The sequence below is a fragment of the Delphinapterus leucas genome, chromosome 1, assembly GCF_059928025.1.
Source record: "Delphinapterus leucas isolate spDelLeu-1000000601 "Yukka" chromosome 1, BTC_Dleu_Yukka2, whole genome shotgun sequence".
Taxonomy (NCBI): Eukaryota; Metazoa; Chordata; class Mammalia; order Artiodactyla; family Monodontidae; genus Delphinapterus; species Delphinapterus leucas.
Genome location: NC_143129.1, coordinates 30,617,798 through 30,632,551, shown reverse-complemented (window position 1 = coordinate 30,632,551; position 14,754 = coordinate 30,617,798). Strand labels below are relative to the sequence as shown.

General features: G+C 37.3%; 1 protein-coding gene across 13 annotated transcripts in view; it reads left to right on the top strand.

Annotated features, from left to right (window-relative positions):
- Window positions 1–14,754, top strand: part of CNST (consortin, connexin sorting protein) — a 123,515-nt gene that overhangs the window by 90,579 nt on the left and 18,182 nt on the right. Inside the window, exon 9 of one of the 13 annotated variants that reach the window (XM_089907690.1) lies at window positions 862–6,669. The exons of the other annotated variants lie outside the window; for them this stretch is intronic. Coding sequence (XP_089763816.1) covers window positions 862–915 — 54 coding nt within the window. The 3' untranslated portion in view covers window positions 916–6,669. Of the gene's footprint in view, window positions 1–861; window positions 6,670–14,754 lie in introns of those variants that run through there. 13 annotated transcript variants of the gene reach the window in all.

Sequence of the window (14,754 nt, the reverse complement as noted above, 5' to 3'; positions counted from 1 at the left end):
AGATGACCATCCTCCTTTGTTTGATAATACAATTTTTTAAAGTTCAAGGGGGAAAAATAAAGCCATACCAAAACTATAGCGCCTCAGGAAGGCAGCCTGACATAGTGGAAGGAGCAGAGTCTGGAGAGCCTTAGTTCAAATACTGACTCCACCAGTTATCAGCCTTATGGAGTTACTATCTAACTCTCTAATTCTGTTTACTTCTCTGAGAATTAGGTTGCTAATTACTTTTCTTCTTCTTCATCTTATATTTTTTTCCAAATAAGCTTTTAATTTAATTTATGTCCATTTCTAATTCTGCATTATCACTGGAAAAAAAACCCCATCAAGTAGAAAATGGAAATGTAACAAAGACAAAATAGACAACAGAATACATATGAAAATGGAACCCTGTGGAAGCTTTCTAAGATGATTACTGTTATATGACTAGCTTCCTTTATTGCTATTTATAGTCAGTTCTCCATCAACTATGATTTTTATTCTGAATTTTTTTCTTGACAAAATTAGATAAAATAGTCATTCTTTTGTTTAACTAGATCTTTTTATTGCCGTTTATAGTCAATCCTCCATAAACTGACTTTTCTTAATTTTTTCTTAAAATTATTTAGTAGTGCTTAATGAGTACAGAGTTTCTGTTTGGGGTGATGAAACTTTTAGAAGTAGTTTTGGTGGTGGTTATACAACATTATGAATGTAATTAATGCCACTGAATAGTACACCTAAAAATGGTTTAAATGACAGTTTTCTGTTTTATATATATATACATATTTTTAAACCATAATTTTTAAGAATAGTAAAAAAAAAAATTTTTAATACAGCTAATAGTATAACACTGGACCTTCTCTTTTTTATTTTCATCAGACCTCTGGTACAGGGAATTATCAAGGCAGAAGTCACAACCATATTCAAATCTAGCTGTAATAACAAAAAGTTACTGCTATCTGACTGCTTATTTTCAAGTTGAATCAAGCTGACCTTATGTATGGTCTAATTTTACTTTTTTAAGTATAAACTGTGAAGAAGGACCAGAGTACTCCTGTTGAGTCTCCCTGCCTTAAAGGACATTTGTGGTGTAGAATTACTGTTAAATTAACATTGTACTACAACTAAATGGAATAGTCCTTCCTCAAACCCGTAATGTCGGTTTTTCCTGTAGATAACACCTAGCTAGAGGTGGAAATTATATGTATGAACATTTTAAAGTTGTCTTTCCTGTGAAGTTACTTTTTATACATGATGGTCCCCTTTCCTAAAAATCTATTGGTCTGTTAAGTTATACTGTTTAAAAAAACCCCAAAGCTACATACGACTAACAAAACTAGTTTACTTTCCTATGATAATGCTAAACAGATTGTTTCTGAATACTTCCTTCTCTGTTCTGAAAAATATACCTTTAATAAAATCTGCCTGTGTCAGGAAAGGTTTTTAAAATTTCAAAACTGGAAATCACTATGCTTACTACTTGCTTAGTACCCTAAGAATGAAGTTTTGAGCTAAGTAAAATGTCCAGTTAATAGTGGGTTTGCTTATAAGTACAAACTTCTTTTTAATCCAAACACTTTATTTCGTGCTTTCAATGTAATTGTATTAGGGATCTCTTCATGTGTCAGGTGCTGAGGATAAGTGAGGAATCAGATGAAGTTCTTGGCATTTGGGGACTCTGCTGCCACATTTGTGCATACTTTTGTGAATATAGGATACAGAACATAATTTCTTAATAACTAAATAATGTTCACGAATAATATTTTTCCTGCCCTCAGGAACCACTGAGGCTTGTGAGCCTGCTTTTCTCCACATCACTGTGCTATCCTGTGAGTCCTTCTCTCCCAAATCTATCATTTCTTCCTGTGAGTGACTCTGCCCCTTACAGATTTCCTTACTGCTTTTCACTCTTTCTACCACTGTGTTTATCGTAGAATATAATAGTATGTTCTCTCATTGCCATTTTTCCCCTTTTTTCTTGTATCTCTGCTTTCATTTTCCTGTCATTTCTGCATTGCTCAGCTCTGGCTTCAGTGGAACTTGGCCTTGATAACCATTACCAGCACGGTGGAAGTGTCTGTTGTGTTTTTTCTTAAACAAGTAGTTTCATCACATAAAGTGAAGTTTTTGTATAAAATCTCATAGAGAACTGAAAACATGTACACTAATTTAATTCATTAATATAGAGACATGTGGGGGACGTCCCTGGCAGTCCAGTGGTTAAAACTCTGGGCTTCCACTTCAGGGGGCACGGATTTGACCCCTAGTCGGGGAACTAAGATCCCACATGCTGCATGGCACGGCCAAAAAAAAAAAAGACGTATAAATGAAACTTTTCTAGGTTTGGGAAGCTTTTCCAAAACCAGAGTAATTTTGCTAAGTAAAACGATAGCTTAATATCTGAAGCATTGGTGTTCTTTCTTATGTAAAAAAGGTGACATACTGTCATCAAAAGTATAATCTCTACTGTTTTAAAAAAGCATCAAAAACATTTATGCTCATTTCATAGATTTTTGTTTTTTTAATATTTTATTTATTTATTTGTTTATGGCTGGGTTGGGTCTTTGTTGCTGTGCACAGGCTTCTCTAGTTGCAGTGCGTGGGCTTCTCATTGCGGTGGCTTCTCTTGTTGCGGAGCGCAGGCTCTAGGAGCGTGGGCTTCAGTAGTTGCAGCACGCAGGCTCAGTAGTTGTGGCGCACGGGCTTAGTTGCTCCATGGCATGTGGGATCTTCCCGGACCAGGGCTCGAACCCGTGTGCCCTGCATTGGCAGGCGGATTCTTACCCAGTGTGCCACCAGGGAAGTCCCCATTTCATAGATTTTTTTAAGAAAAAAAGTTTATCACATGTAGAGTGTCAGCAAGTTAGAGAGATTCACTTATTTATCCCCTCATTAAGTAATTTTTATATGAGTAACGTCTGTGTGAGTGTCATGATATTACAGTTGCAGTGATTAAAAATTCAGAGAAGGATGCTGTATGTATGAAACCTCAGTCTAACAGTTGTCTGGTGGCAAGTGTTACTTGTTTGCTGAATTTGAGTATCCCAGTTTTTAGAAAAAGATGAAATTTTATCCCAAAACCCATAATATACTGACATTATTTTTTTTTTAATTTTATTTTTTGCGGTACAGGGGCCTCTCACTGTTGTGGCCTCTCATTTTTTGGAGCACAGGCTCCAGATGCGCAGGCTCGGCGGCCATGGCTCACGGGCCCAGCCGCTCTGCGGCACGTGGGATCCTCCTGGACCGGGGCACGAACTCGTGTCCCCGGCATCGGCAGGCAAACTCTCAACCAATGCGCCACCAGGGAAGCCCCTGACATTATTTTAATGTCAGAATCCAAACCCCTTTTACCCAGGAACCTAGTAATGCTAATAAATCATTGACTTGCTGTGTTCTGGAACCTGGGAGGGTTACATTGTCTTCCCTTTAAACTCTTTAGCTGTTCCTAGCATCAAAATCTTAGAGAGGAAATATGTTATACAAGTTCAAGTTGGCATTAGGATCCAACCTCATATTGCTAATAAAAGTCCACTCAACGTACAGTAGGCTGTTTGTTACATGTGTGGGGGTGAAGGAGTTGTTTTGTTTTCTAAATAAGTAACACGTCAAGTATTGGGTAAATTTTACAAAAAGTAATCTATTCACATTGAAAATAGTCATAGTATGTAATTCTGAGGTCCCTTTGTGAGCAGATTTTAGCAACATGATGTGCCATATGGAAATAAACCATTCATTTTTCTTCATTTAACATATGTGTGTGTGATCTGTTTGCAGAGATGTCATATGTTCAGAAAACTATTTTAAATGCTTCAGATTCAAGGAATTTTTGTTTTTAGAAATAATATCCTAATGTGATAGCTGGAGAAGAAGCCACTTTACTACTGCTTGGGTCTTTAAAAAGCTTTCAATCTGAAAGAGGCGCAAAATATGTTCCCTACCCCCTCTGTCTTTATTGGCAACATTTACTTAGATATCTTCAGGTCTACCTGTCTCACAAGAAACAAAATAGGGGAGGACATAACCTAGAACTTTCTGATGGAGAGAAAGATGAGAGCCCAAAATTGGTTTTGCGTTTGTCTTCAGAGAAGCTGTCTAATCTAAGTGACTTCTGTGCAATATTCATCTCTGTCTCTTGGCCAAGATCAGGAAATTTAAGTTACATTAAGACTAGCCACTGTGGGATTCTCTTACCAAGTTAAGATGGGAGGCTGGGACTAAGCAGTAGGACTTTATGAAATCATATAGTTAGCTGGTCTTTGGATCTTAGACAAAGGAGGGTCTTAGAAACAGCAATCATGGTGTTCTTGAATGGCTCTTTTAAGGGGAGCAGGGGAAGTCCAGCTTCCTCACAAAAGAGGAAATATAGTCTTCCAATGACATAAGAAGGTTCATGGAAAATGTTTGACCCAGGACTTATGTAAGTGTCTAAATGAACCCCAAAGGATTATCCAGGGATTACCTATCTTTTCTTTGTGCCAGATGGTCTCGTCTTTGCCTTTCTTTTTCATCCTGCCCTCTAAATTTTCTAATTAATGAATGCTTCTCTTATTTGTCATGTCTCTTGCACCCAGCTCCTTTTCTTTTCCATTTAAATCATTCTTTCAATTTATATCTTTACTGCCGCTTCCTGGACTTTTGCAATAGCTACTTAATAAGTTTCCCCATTCCTCGTTTCCCTCTCCAAATGGTCTTACATTAGCACTGTATAAACTTAGGGTCTCAAACTGATACCCAAAGGGGCCAGTCAGACAATAGTAGTAGTAGATGAAATGATTTAGTTGTAGGTGATAGGGAGAATAGAATGTTCCCATGCCTTGTCTAGAAGGCTGAATAGCTTTTTGAAATACTGTAGATGAAACCAAACACACCTGAGGTTCTGGGTCTAACACATAGACTTAATTTAAACCTCTGCTATAAAATAATTTTTGCTTGTCAGTCTCTTCCCACGACTCCATTTGGCTCCAGGATGAAGGCTGTGCTAAGTGGCTTGTTATTCAGGACGTTTGGTAACCTGGCCCACTTTACCTTTCCAACACCATCTCCTGCCGTTCCTTTGTTCTTAACCTATACTGTGGTCAGCCTGGCCTCCCTGCTGCCTTCCGGATACACCTCACATATTGTCACCTCTGATCTTTACCTTCTGTCACAGGTGATGAACTCTTTTCCACATATTATTTCTTCTCAACCCTCAAGATCTAGTTCGTGACTTTTTAGCACATAGAGTGCAAGGCACAGTGCCTGCCATGGTCTGTACTCAATAAATGCTAGCTGCTGCCATTATTTCTTCATCACTGAAGTCCATAATGGGGGGTGGGGGGCTTGAACACCATTCCTCCTAAAGTCCTGTCTACCTGTAATATTCCCTTGTTATTATAGGACACACGCATGCGTGGGCACATTGCATTGGACACTAAATTGCAGACTCCTTAAGCGCAGGGATCTTGTTGAATACCTTCTTGTATTCTCTACAGAGCCAACACAGCCACCTATACACAGTAAGCCTTCCTCCTCGCCTCCCCCTTTTTTCTTTTTCTTTTTTTTTTGACCTAGTTCACTTAGAAACATAAATTACCTTTAAGGACAGATTTGATTATTTTAAGGGAAATAGCTATGTTATTCAAATAAGTATAGGCTAAGTGCTGTCTTTATATAAATTGCTCATCTATATATTCATTTACTCTTTGGCACATTTCTTGAGCACCTACTGTATTGCAGAAACTAAGGAGGCACCCGTGAACACAGATCAAGTACCTGCTCTCGTCACACTTACTCTTCAGAGGGAGAGACACATAATAAATGAGTTCACATAAAAACAAACAGTACAGTTTCATATATTGGTAGTGGCTCTGAAGAAATCTCAGCAGGGTGGAGGGGTGTAGAGAGACTGAAGTGGTGGGTAGGATGGAGGAACAGGCTCTATTAACCAGGGTGTAGGGGAAGGCAATGGGAGGGCCAGCAGAAGGGCCAGCACATCTGGAGCACAGTGAACAGGAGAAGGACAGTAGGAAGTCCAGGTGGAGAAGGCAAGCTGGAGCTGGTTCCTGTAGGGCCTCATAGACCAGGGTAAGGAACTGGAATGCAATTTAAATGGTGCTAGAAGTTTGAAATGGATTTTGAACAGAAGATGTGACTTGTTTCCTGCCTGCTCTATGGAGACTAGCAAACTGCAGGTAGGGGCCAAAGAAAGGCAACCAATCCAGTTATTGCAATTATTCAGATGACATATAATGAAGGACTCAGTAGTGATGGATGTGGTGAAGATATATTTTTGAAGGAAGAACTAAAAGGATTTGCTAATGGATTAGATATGAGGTAGGGTGGTAAGGAGAAGTTTTGAGAGGAAGAGAATCAGAAGTTCTGTTTTAGAATCTACCTATCTAAATGATTTACTGGGGCTTAAAAAGTGGGATGCTATCTTGATATTCTTACCATTTCTTTTCCTATTTTATACTTATTAAATTGTCCCTTTAAGCAAATAAAAGCTAGTTACAAAAACATGAGATAGTACCTAATCTACAGACTTAGGTACATTATAAAACTCATATTTTTATTTTAAAAAACTTTTTTCCTTTTTATTTATCTTTAACACCTTTATTAGAGTATAATTCCTTTACAGTGGTGTGTTAGTTTCTGCTTTATAACAAAGTGAATCAGCTATACATATACATATATCCCCATATCCCCTCCCTCCCACCCTCCCTATCCCACTCCTCTAGGTGGTCACAAAGCACCGAGCTGATCTCCCTGTGCTATGCGGCTGCTTCCCACTAGCTATCTATTTTACGTTTGGTAGTGTATATATATCAGTGCCACTCTCTCACTTTGTCGCAGCTTACCCTTCCCCCTCCTCATGTCCTCAAGTCCATTCTCTACGTCTGCGTCCTTATTCCTGTCCTGCCCCTAGTTTCTTCAGAACCATTTTTTTTTCTTTAGATTCCATATATATGTGTTAACATACGGTATTTGTTTTTCTCTTTCTGACTTACTTCACTCTGTATGACAGTCTCTAGGTCCATCCACCTCACTACAAATAACTCAATTTCATTCCTTCTTATGGCTGAGTAATATTCCATTGTATATATGTGCCACATCTTCTTTAGCCATTCATCTGTCAATAGACACTTAGGTTGCTTCCATGTCTTGGCTATTGTAAATAGAGCTGCAGTGAACATTGTGGTACATGACTCTTTTTCAATTATGGTTTTCTCAGGGTATATGCCCAGTAGTGGGATTGCTGGGTCATACGGTAGCTCTATTTTTAGTTTTTTAAGGAACCTCCATACTGTTCTCCACAGTGGCTGTATCAATTTACATTCCCACCAACAGTGCAAGAGGGTTCCCCTTTCTCCACACCCTCTCCAGCATTTATTGTTTGTAGATTTTTTGAAGATGGCCATTCTGACTGGTGTGAGGTGATACCTCATTGTAGTTTTGATTTGCATTTCTCTATAGATTAGTGATGTTGAGCATTCTTTCATGTGTTTGTTGCAATCTGTATATCTTCTTTGGAGAAATGTCTATTTAGGTCTTCTGCCCATTTTTGGATTGGGTTTTTTTTTTTTTTTTTTTGATATTGAGCTGAGCTGCATGAGCTGCTTGTAAATTTTGGAGATTAATCCTTTGTCCGTTGCTTCATTTGCAAATATTTTCTCCCATTCTGAGGGTTGTCTTTTCATCTTGTTTATGGTTTCCTTTGCTGTGCAAAAGCTTTTAAGTTTTATTAGGTCCCATTTGTTTATTTTTGTTTTTATTTCCCTTTCTCTAGAAGGTGGGTCAAAAAGGATCTTGCTGTGATTTATGTCATAGAGTGTTTGCCTATGTTTTCCTCTAAGAGTTTTATAGTGTCTGGCCTTACATTTAGGTCTTTAATCCATTTTGAGTTTATTTTTGTGTATGGTGTTAGGGAGTGCTCTAATTTCATTCTTTTCCAAGTAGCTGTCCAGTTTTCCCAGCAACACTTATTGAAGAGGCCGTCTTTTCTCCATTGTATCTTCTTGCCTCCTTTATCAAAAATAAGGTGACCATATGTGCGTGGGTGTATCTCTGGGCTTCCTATCCTGTTCCATTGATCTATCTTTCTGTTTTTGTGCCAGTACCATACTGTCTTGATTACTGTAGCTTTGTAGTCTGGACTGAAGTCTGGGAGCCTAATTCTTCCAGCTCCATTTTTCTTTCTCAAGATCACTTTTACTATTTGGGGTCTTTTGTGTTTCCATACAAATTGTTAAATTTTTTGTTCTAGTTCTATGAAAAATGACACTGGTAGTTTGATAGGGATTGCGTTGAATCTGTGAATTGCTTTGGGTAGTATAATCATTTTCACAAGGTTGATTCTTCCAATCCAGGAACATGGTATATCTCTCCATCTTTGTATCATCTTTAATTTCTTTAATCAGTATCTTATAGTTTTCTGCATACAGGTCTTTTGTCTCCTTAGGTAGGTTTATTCCTAGGGATTTTTATCTTTTTGTGGCAATGGTAAATGGGAGTGCTTCCTTAATTTCTCTTTCAGATTTTTCATTATTAGTGTATAGGAATGCAAGAGATTTCTGTGCATTAATTTTGTATCCTGCTACTTTACCAAATTCATTGATTACTCCTAGTAGTTTTTGGTAGCATATGTAGGACTCTCTATAGTATCATGTCATCTGCAGACAGTGACAGCTTTACTTCTTTTGCAGTTTGGATTCCTTTTATTTCTTTTTCTGCTCTGATCCCTGTGGTTAAAACTTTCAAAACTATGTTGAATAGTGGTGGTGAGAGTGGACAGCCTTGTCTCGTTCCTGATCTTAGAGGGAATGGTTTCAGTTTTTCACCATTGAGAACAATGTTGGCTGTGGGTTTGTCATATATGGCCTTTATTATGTTGAGGTAAGTTCCCTCTGTGCCTACTTTCTGGAGGGTTTTTATCATAAATGGGTGTTGAATTTTGTCAGAAGCTTTTTCTGCATCTATTGAGATGATCATATGGTATTCCACCTTCAATTTGTTAATATGGTTTATCACATTGATTTGCATATATTGAAGAATCCTTCCATTCCTGGGATAAACACCACAGATCATGATCCCTTTTTTAATTTATTTTTTATTTATATTTTATTTTTTTATACAGCAGCTTCTTATTAGTCATCCATTTTATACACATCGGTGTATACACGTCAATCCCAATCTCCAAATTCATCACACCACCACCCCCAACGCCCCGCCGCCTTCCCACCTTGGTGTCTATATATTTCTCCCCTACATCTGTGTCTCAATTTCTGCCCTGCAAACTGGTTCATCTCTATCATTTTTCTAGGTTCCACATACTTGCGTTAATATACGATATTTGTCTTTCCCTTTCTGACTTACCTCACTCTGTATGACAGTCTCTAGATCCATCCACATCTCTACAAACGACCCAATTTCGTTCCTTTTCATGGCTGAGGAATATTCCATTGTATATATTTACCAAATCTTCCTTATCCATTCGTCTGTCGAGGGGCATTTAGGTTGCTTCCGTGACCTGGCTATTTGTAAAGAGTGCTTCAGTGAACATTGGAGTGCATGTGTCTTTTTGAATTATGGTTTCGTCTGGGTATATGCCCAGTAGAGGGATTGCTGGGTCATATGGTAGTTCTATTTTTAGATTTTTAAGGAACCTCCATTCTGTTCTCCATAGTGGCTGTATCAGTTTACTTCCCACCAACAATGCATAAGGGTTCCCTTTTCTCTACACCCTCTCCAGCATTTATTGTTTGTAGATTTTTGATGATGGCCATTCTGACCGGTGTGAGATGCTACCTCATTATAGTTTTGATTTGCATTTCTCTAATAATTAGTGATGTTGAGCAGCTTTTCATGTGCTCCTTGGCCATCTGTATGTCTTCTTTGGAGAAATGTCTATTTAGGTCGTCTGCCCATTTTTGGATTGGGTTGTTTGTTTTTTTAATATTGAGCTGCATGAACTGTTTATATATTTTGGAGATTAATCCTTTGTCCATTGATTCGTTTGCAAATATTTTCTCCCATTCTGAGGGTTGCCTTTTCGTCTTGTTTATGGTTTTCTTTGCTGTGCAAAAGCTTTTAAGTTTCATTAGGTCCCATTTGGACCACCAGAGGTCGATCAAAAAAAATTTTCCTGTGATTTATGTCAAAGAGTGTTCTTCCTATGTTTTCCTCTAAGAGTTTTATAGTGTCCGGTCTTACATTTAGGTCTCTAATCCATTTTGAGTTTATTTTTGTGTATGGTGTTAGGGAGTGTTCTAATTTTATTCTTTTACATGTAGCTGTCCAGTTTTCCGAGCACCACTTATTGAAGAGACAGTCTTTTCACCATTGTATTTCCTTGCCTCCTTTGTCATAGATTAGTTGACCATGGGTGCGTGGGTTTATCTCTGCACTTTCTATCTTGTTCCATTGATCTATATTTCTGTTTTTGTGCCAGTACCATATTGTCTTGATTACTGTAGCTTTGTAGTATAGTCTGAAGTCAGGGAGTCTGATTCCTCCAGCTCCGTTTTTTTCCCTCAAGACTGCTTTGGCTATTCGGGGTCTTTTGTGTCTCCATACAAATTTTCAGATTGTTTGTTCTAGTTCTGTAAAAAATGCCATTGATAATTTGATAGGGATTGCACTGAATCTGTAGATTGCTATGGGTAGTATACTCATTTTCACAATGTTGATTCTTCCAATCCAAGAGCATGGTATATCTCTTCATCTGTTGGTATCATCTTTAATTTCTTTCATCAGTGTCATATAGTTTTCTGCATACAGGTCTTTTGTCTCCCTAAGTAGGTTTATTCCGAGGTATTTTATTCTTTTGTTATTAATTTCTTAATTAATAATTTCTTAATTGTTATTAATTTCTCTTTCAGATTTCTCATCATTAGTGTATAGGAATGCAAGAGATTTCTGTGCATTAATTTTGTATCCTGAAACTTTACCAAATTCATTGATTAGCTCTAATAGTTTTCTGCTGGCATCTTTAGGATTCTCTATGTACAGTGTCATGTCATCTGCAAACACTGACAGTTTTACTTCTTCTTTTCCAATTTGTATTCCTTTTATTTCTTTTTCTTCTCTGATTGCCGTGGCTAGGACTTCCAAAACTTTGTTGAATAATACTGGTGAGCGTGGACATCCTTGTCTTATTCCTGATCTTAGAGGAAATGCTTTCAGTTTTTCACCATTGAGAATGATGTTGGCTGTGGGGTTGTCGTATATGGCCTTTATTACGTTGAGGTAGGTTCCCTCCATGCCCACTTTCTGAAGAGTTTTTATTATAAATGGGTGTCGAATTTTGTCAAAAGCTTTTTCTACATCTGTTGAGATGATCATATGGCTTTTATTCTTCTATTTGTTAATATGGTTTATCACATTGATTGATTTGCTTATATTGAGGAATCTTGCATCCCTGGATAAATCCCACTTGATCATGGTGTATGATCCTTTTAATGCGTTGTTGAATTGTGTTTGCTAGTATTTTGTTGAGGATTTTTGCATCTATATTCATCAGTGATATTGGTCTGTAGTTTTCTTTTTCCATAGTATCTTTGTCTGGTTTTGCTATCAGGGTGATGGTGGCCTCATAGAATGAGTTTGGGAGTTTTCCTTCCTTTGCAATTTTTTGGAACAGTTTGAGAAGGTTGAGCGTTAGCTCTTCTCTAAATGTTTGATAGAGTTCACCTGTGAAGCCATCTGCTCCTGGAGTTTTGTTTGTTTGTAGATTTTTAATCCCAGTTTTAATTTTATTACTTGTGATTGGTCTGTTCATATTTTCTATTTCCTCCTGGTTCAGTCTTGGAAGGTTATACCTCTCTAAGAATTTGTCCATTTCTTCCAGGTTGTCGATTTATTGGCATAGAGTTGCTTGTAGTGCTCTCTTAGGATGCTTTGTATTCCTGCGGTGTCTGTTGTAACTTCTTTTTCATTTCTAATTTTATTGATTTGAGTCTTCTCCCTGTTTATCTTGATGAGTCTGGCTAATGGGTTATCAATTTTGTTTATCTTCTCAAAGAACCAGCTTTTAGTTTTATTGATTTCTGCTATTGTTTTCTTTGTTTCTATTTCATTGATTTCTGCTCTGATCTTTATGGTTTCTTTCCTTCTGCTGACTTTGGGTTTTGTTTCTTCTTCTTTCTCTAGTTCCTTTAGGTGTAAGGTTAGATTGTTTATTTGAGATGTTTCTTGTTTCTTGAGGTAGGCTTGTGTACCTATAAACTTCCCTCTTAGAACTGCTTTTGCTGCATCCCATAGATTTTGGATTGTCGTGTTGCATTGTCCTTTGTCTCTAGGCATTGTTTGATTTCCTCTTTGATTTCTTCAGTGATCTCTTGGTTATTTAGTAACGTATTGCTTAGCCTCCATGTGTTTCTGTTTTTTATGTTTTTTTCCCTGTAATTGGCCTCTAATCTCATAGCGTTGTGGTCAGAAAATATGCTTGATATGATTTCTTGAGAAGGAAGTGTAATCTGCTGTTTTTGGATGGAATGTCCTATAAATATCAATTAAATCTATCTGGTCTATTGTGTCATTTAAAGCTTGTGTTTCCTTGTTAATTTTCTGTTTGGATGATCTGTCCATTGGTGTAAGTGAGGTGTCAAAGTCCCCCACTATTATTGTGTTACTGTTGATTTCCTCTTTTATAGCTGTTTGCAGTTGCCTTATGTATTGAGGTGCTCCTATTTTGGGTGCATATATATTTATAATTGTTGTATCGTCTTCTTGGATTGACCCCTTGATCATTATGTAGTGTCCTTCCTTGTCTCTTGTAACATTCTTTATTTTAAAGTCTATTTTATCTGATATGAATATTGCTACTCCAGTTTTGTTTTGATTTCCATTTACATGGAATATCTTTTTCCATCCCCTCACTTTCAGTCTGTATGTGTCCCTAGGTCTGAAGTGGGTCTCTTGTAGATAGCATATATATGGGTCTTGTTTTTGTATCCATTCAGCCAGTCTGTGTCTTTGGGTGGGAACATTTAGTCCATTTACATTTAAGGTAATTATCGATATGTATGTTCCTATTCCCATTTTCTTAATTGTTTTGGGTTTGTTATTGTACGTCTTTTCCTTCTCTTGTGTTTCTTGCCTAGAGAAGTTCTTTTAGTATTTGTTGTAGAGCTGGCTTGGTGGTGCTGAATTCTATTAGCTTTTGCTTGTCTATAAAGCTTTTGATTTCTCAGTTGAATCTGAATGAGATCCTTGCCAGGTAGAGTAATATTGGTTGTAGGTTCTTCCCTTTCATCACTTTAAATATATCATGCCACTCTCTTCTGGCTTGTAGAGTTTCTGCTGAGAAATCAGCTGTTAATCTTATGGGAGTTCCCTTGTATGTTATTTGTCATTTTTCCCTTGTTGCTTTCAAATTTTTCTTTGCCTTTAATTTTTGTCAGTTTGATTACTATTTGTCTTGGCGTGGTTCTGCTTGTGTTTATCCTGCCTGGGACTCTCTGCACTGCCTGGATTTGGGTAGCTATTTCCTTTTCCACGTTAGGGAAGTTTTCATCTATAATCTCTTCAAGTATTTTCTCGGGTCCTTTCTCTCTCTCTTCTCCTTCTGGGACCCCTATAATGCGAATGTTGTTGCATTTCATGTTGTCTCAGAGGTCCCTTAGGCTGTCTTCATTTCTTTTCATTCTTTTTTCTTTATCCTGTTCTATGATAGTGAATTCCACCATTCTCTCTTCCAGCTCACTTATCCGTTCTTCTGCCTCAGTTATTTTGCTCTTGATTCCTTGTAGTGTAGTTTTCATTTCACTTATTGTATTGTTCATCTCTGTTGGTTTGTCGTTTAATTCTTCTAGGTCTTTGTTAAACATTTCTTTCATCTTCTCGATCTTTGCCTCCATTCTTTTTCTAAGGTCCTGGATCATCTTCACTATCATTATTCTGAATTCTTTTTCTGGAAGGTTGCCTATCTCCACTTCAGTTAGTTGTTTTTCTTGGGTTTTATCTTGTTCCTTCATTTGCTACATAGTCCTCTGCCTTGTCATCTTGTTTATATTTCTGTGAATGTCTGATCCGTTTAATGTGCTGTTGGATTCTGTTTGCTAGTATTTTGTTGAGGATTTTTGCATGTATGTTCATCAGTAATATTGGCCTGTAGTTTTCTTTCTTTGTGACATCTTTGTCTGGTTTTGGTATCAGGGTGATGGTGGCCTCATAGAATGAGTTGGGGGGTGTTCCTCCCTCTGCTATATTTTGGAAGATTTTGAGAAGGGAAGGTGTTATCTCTTCTCTAAATGTTTGATAGAATTCTCTGGAGAAGCCATGTGGTTCTGGACTTTTGTTTGTTGGAAGATTTTTAATCACAGTCTCAATTTCAGTGCTTGTGATTGTTCTGTTTATTTTGTCCATTTCTTCCAGGCTGTCCATTTTATTGGCATAAAGTTGCTTGTAGTAATCTCTCATGGTCCTTTGTATTTCTGCAGTGTCTGTTGTTACTTTCCTTTTTCATTTCTAATTCTATTGGTTTGAGCCTTCTCCCTTTTTTTCTTGATTAGTCTGGCTAATGTTTTATCAATTTTGTTTATCTTCTCGAAGGACCAGCTTTTAGTTTTATTGATCTTTGCTATTCATTCCTTCATTTTTTTTTCATTTTTTTCTGTTCTGATCTTTATGATTTATTTCCTTCTGCTAACTTTGGGGGTTTTCTTGTTCTTCTTTCTCTAATTGCTTTAGGTGTAAGGTTAGGTTGTTTATTTGAGATGTTTCTTGTTTCTTAATGTAGGATTGTATTGCCGTAAACTTCCCTCTTAGAATTGCTTTTGCTGCATGCCATAG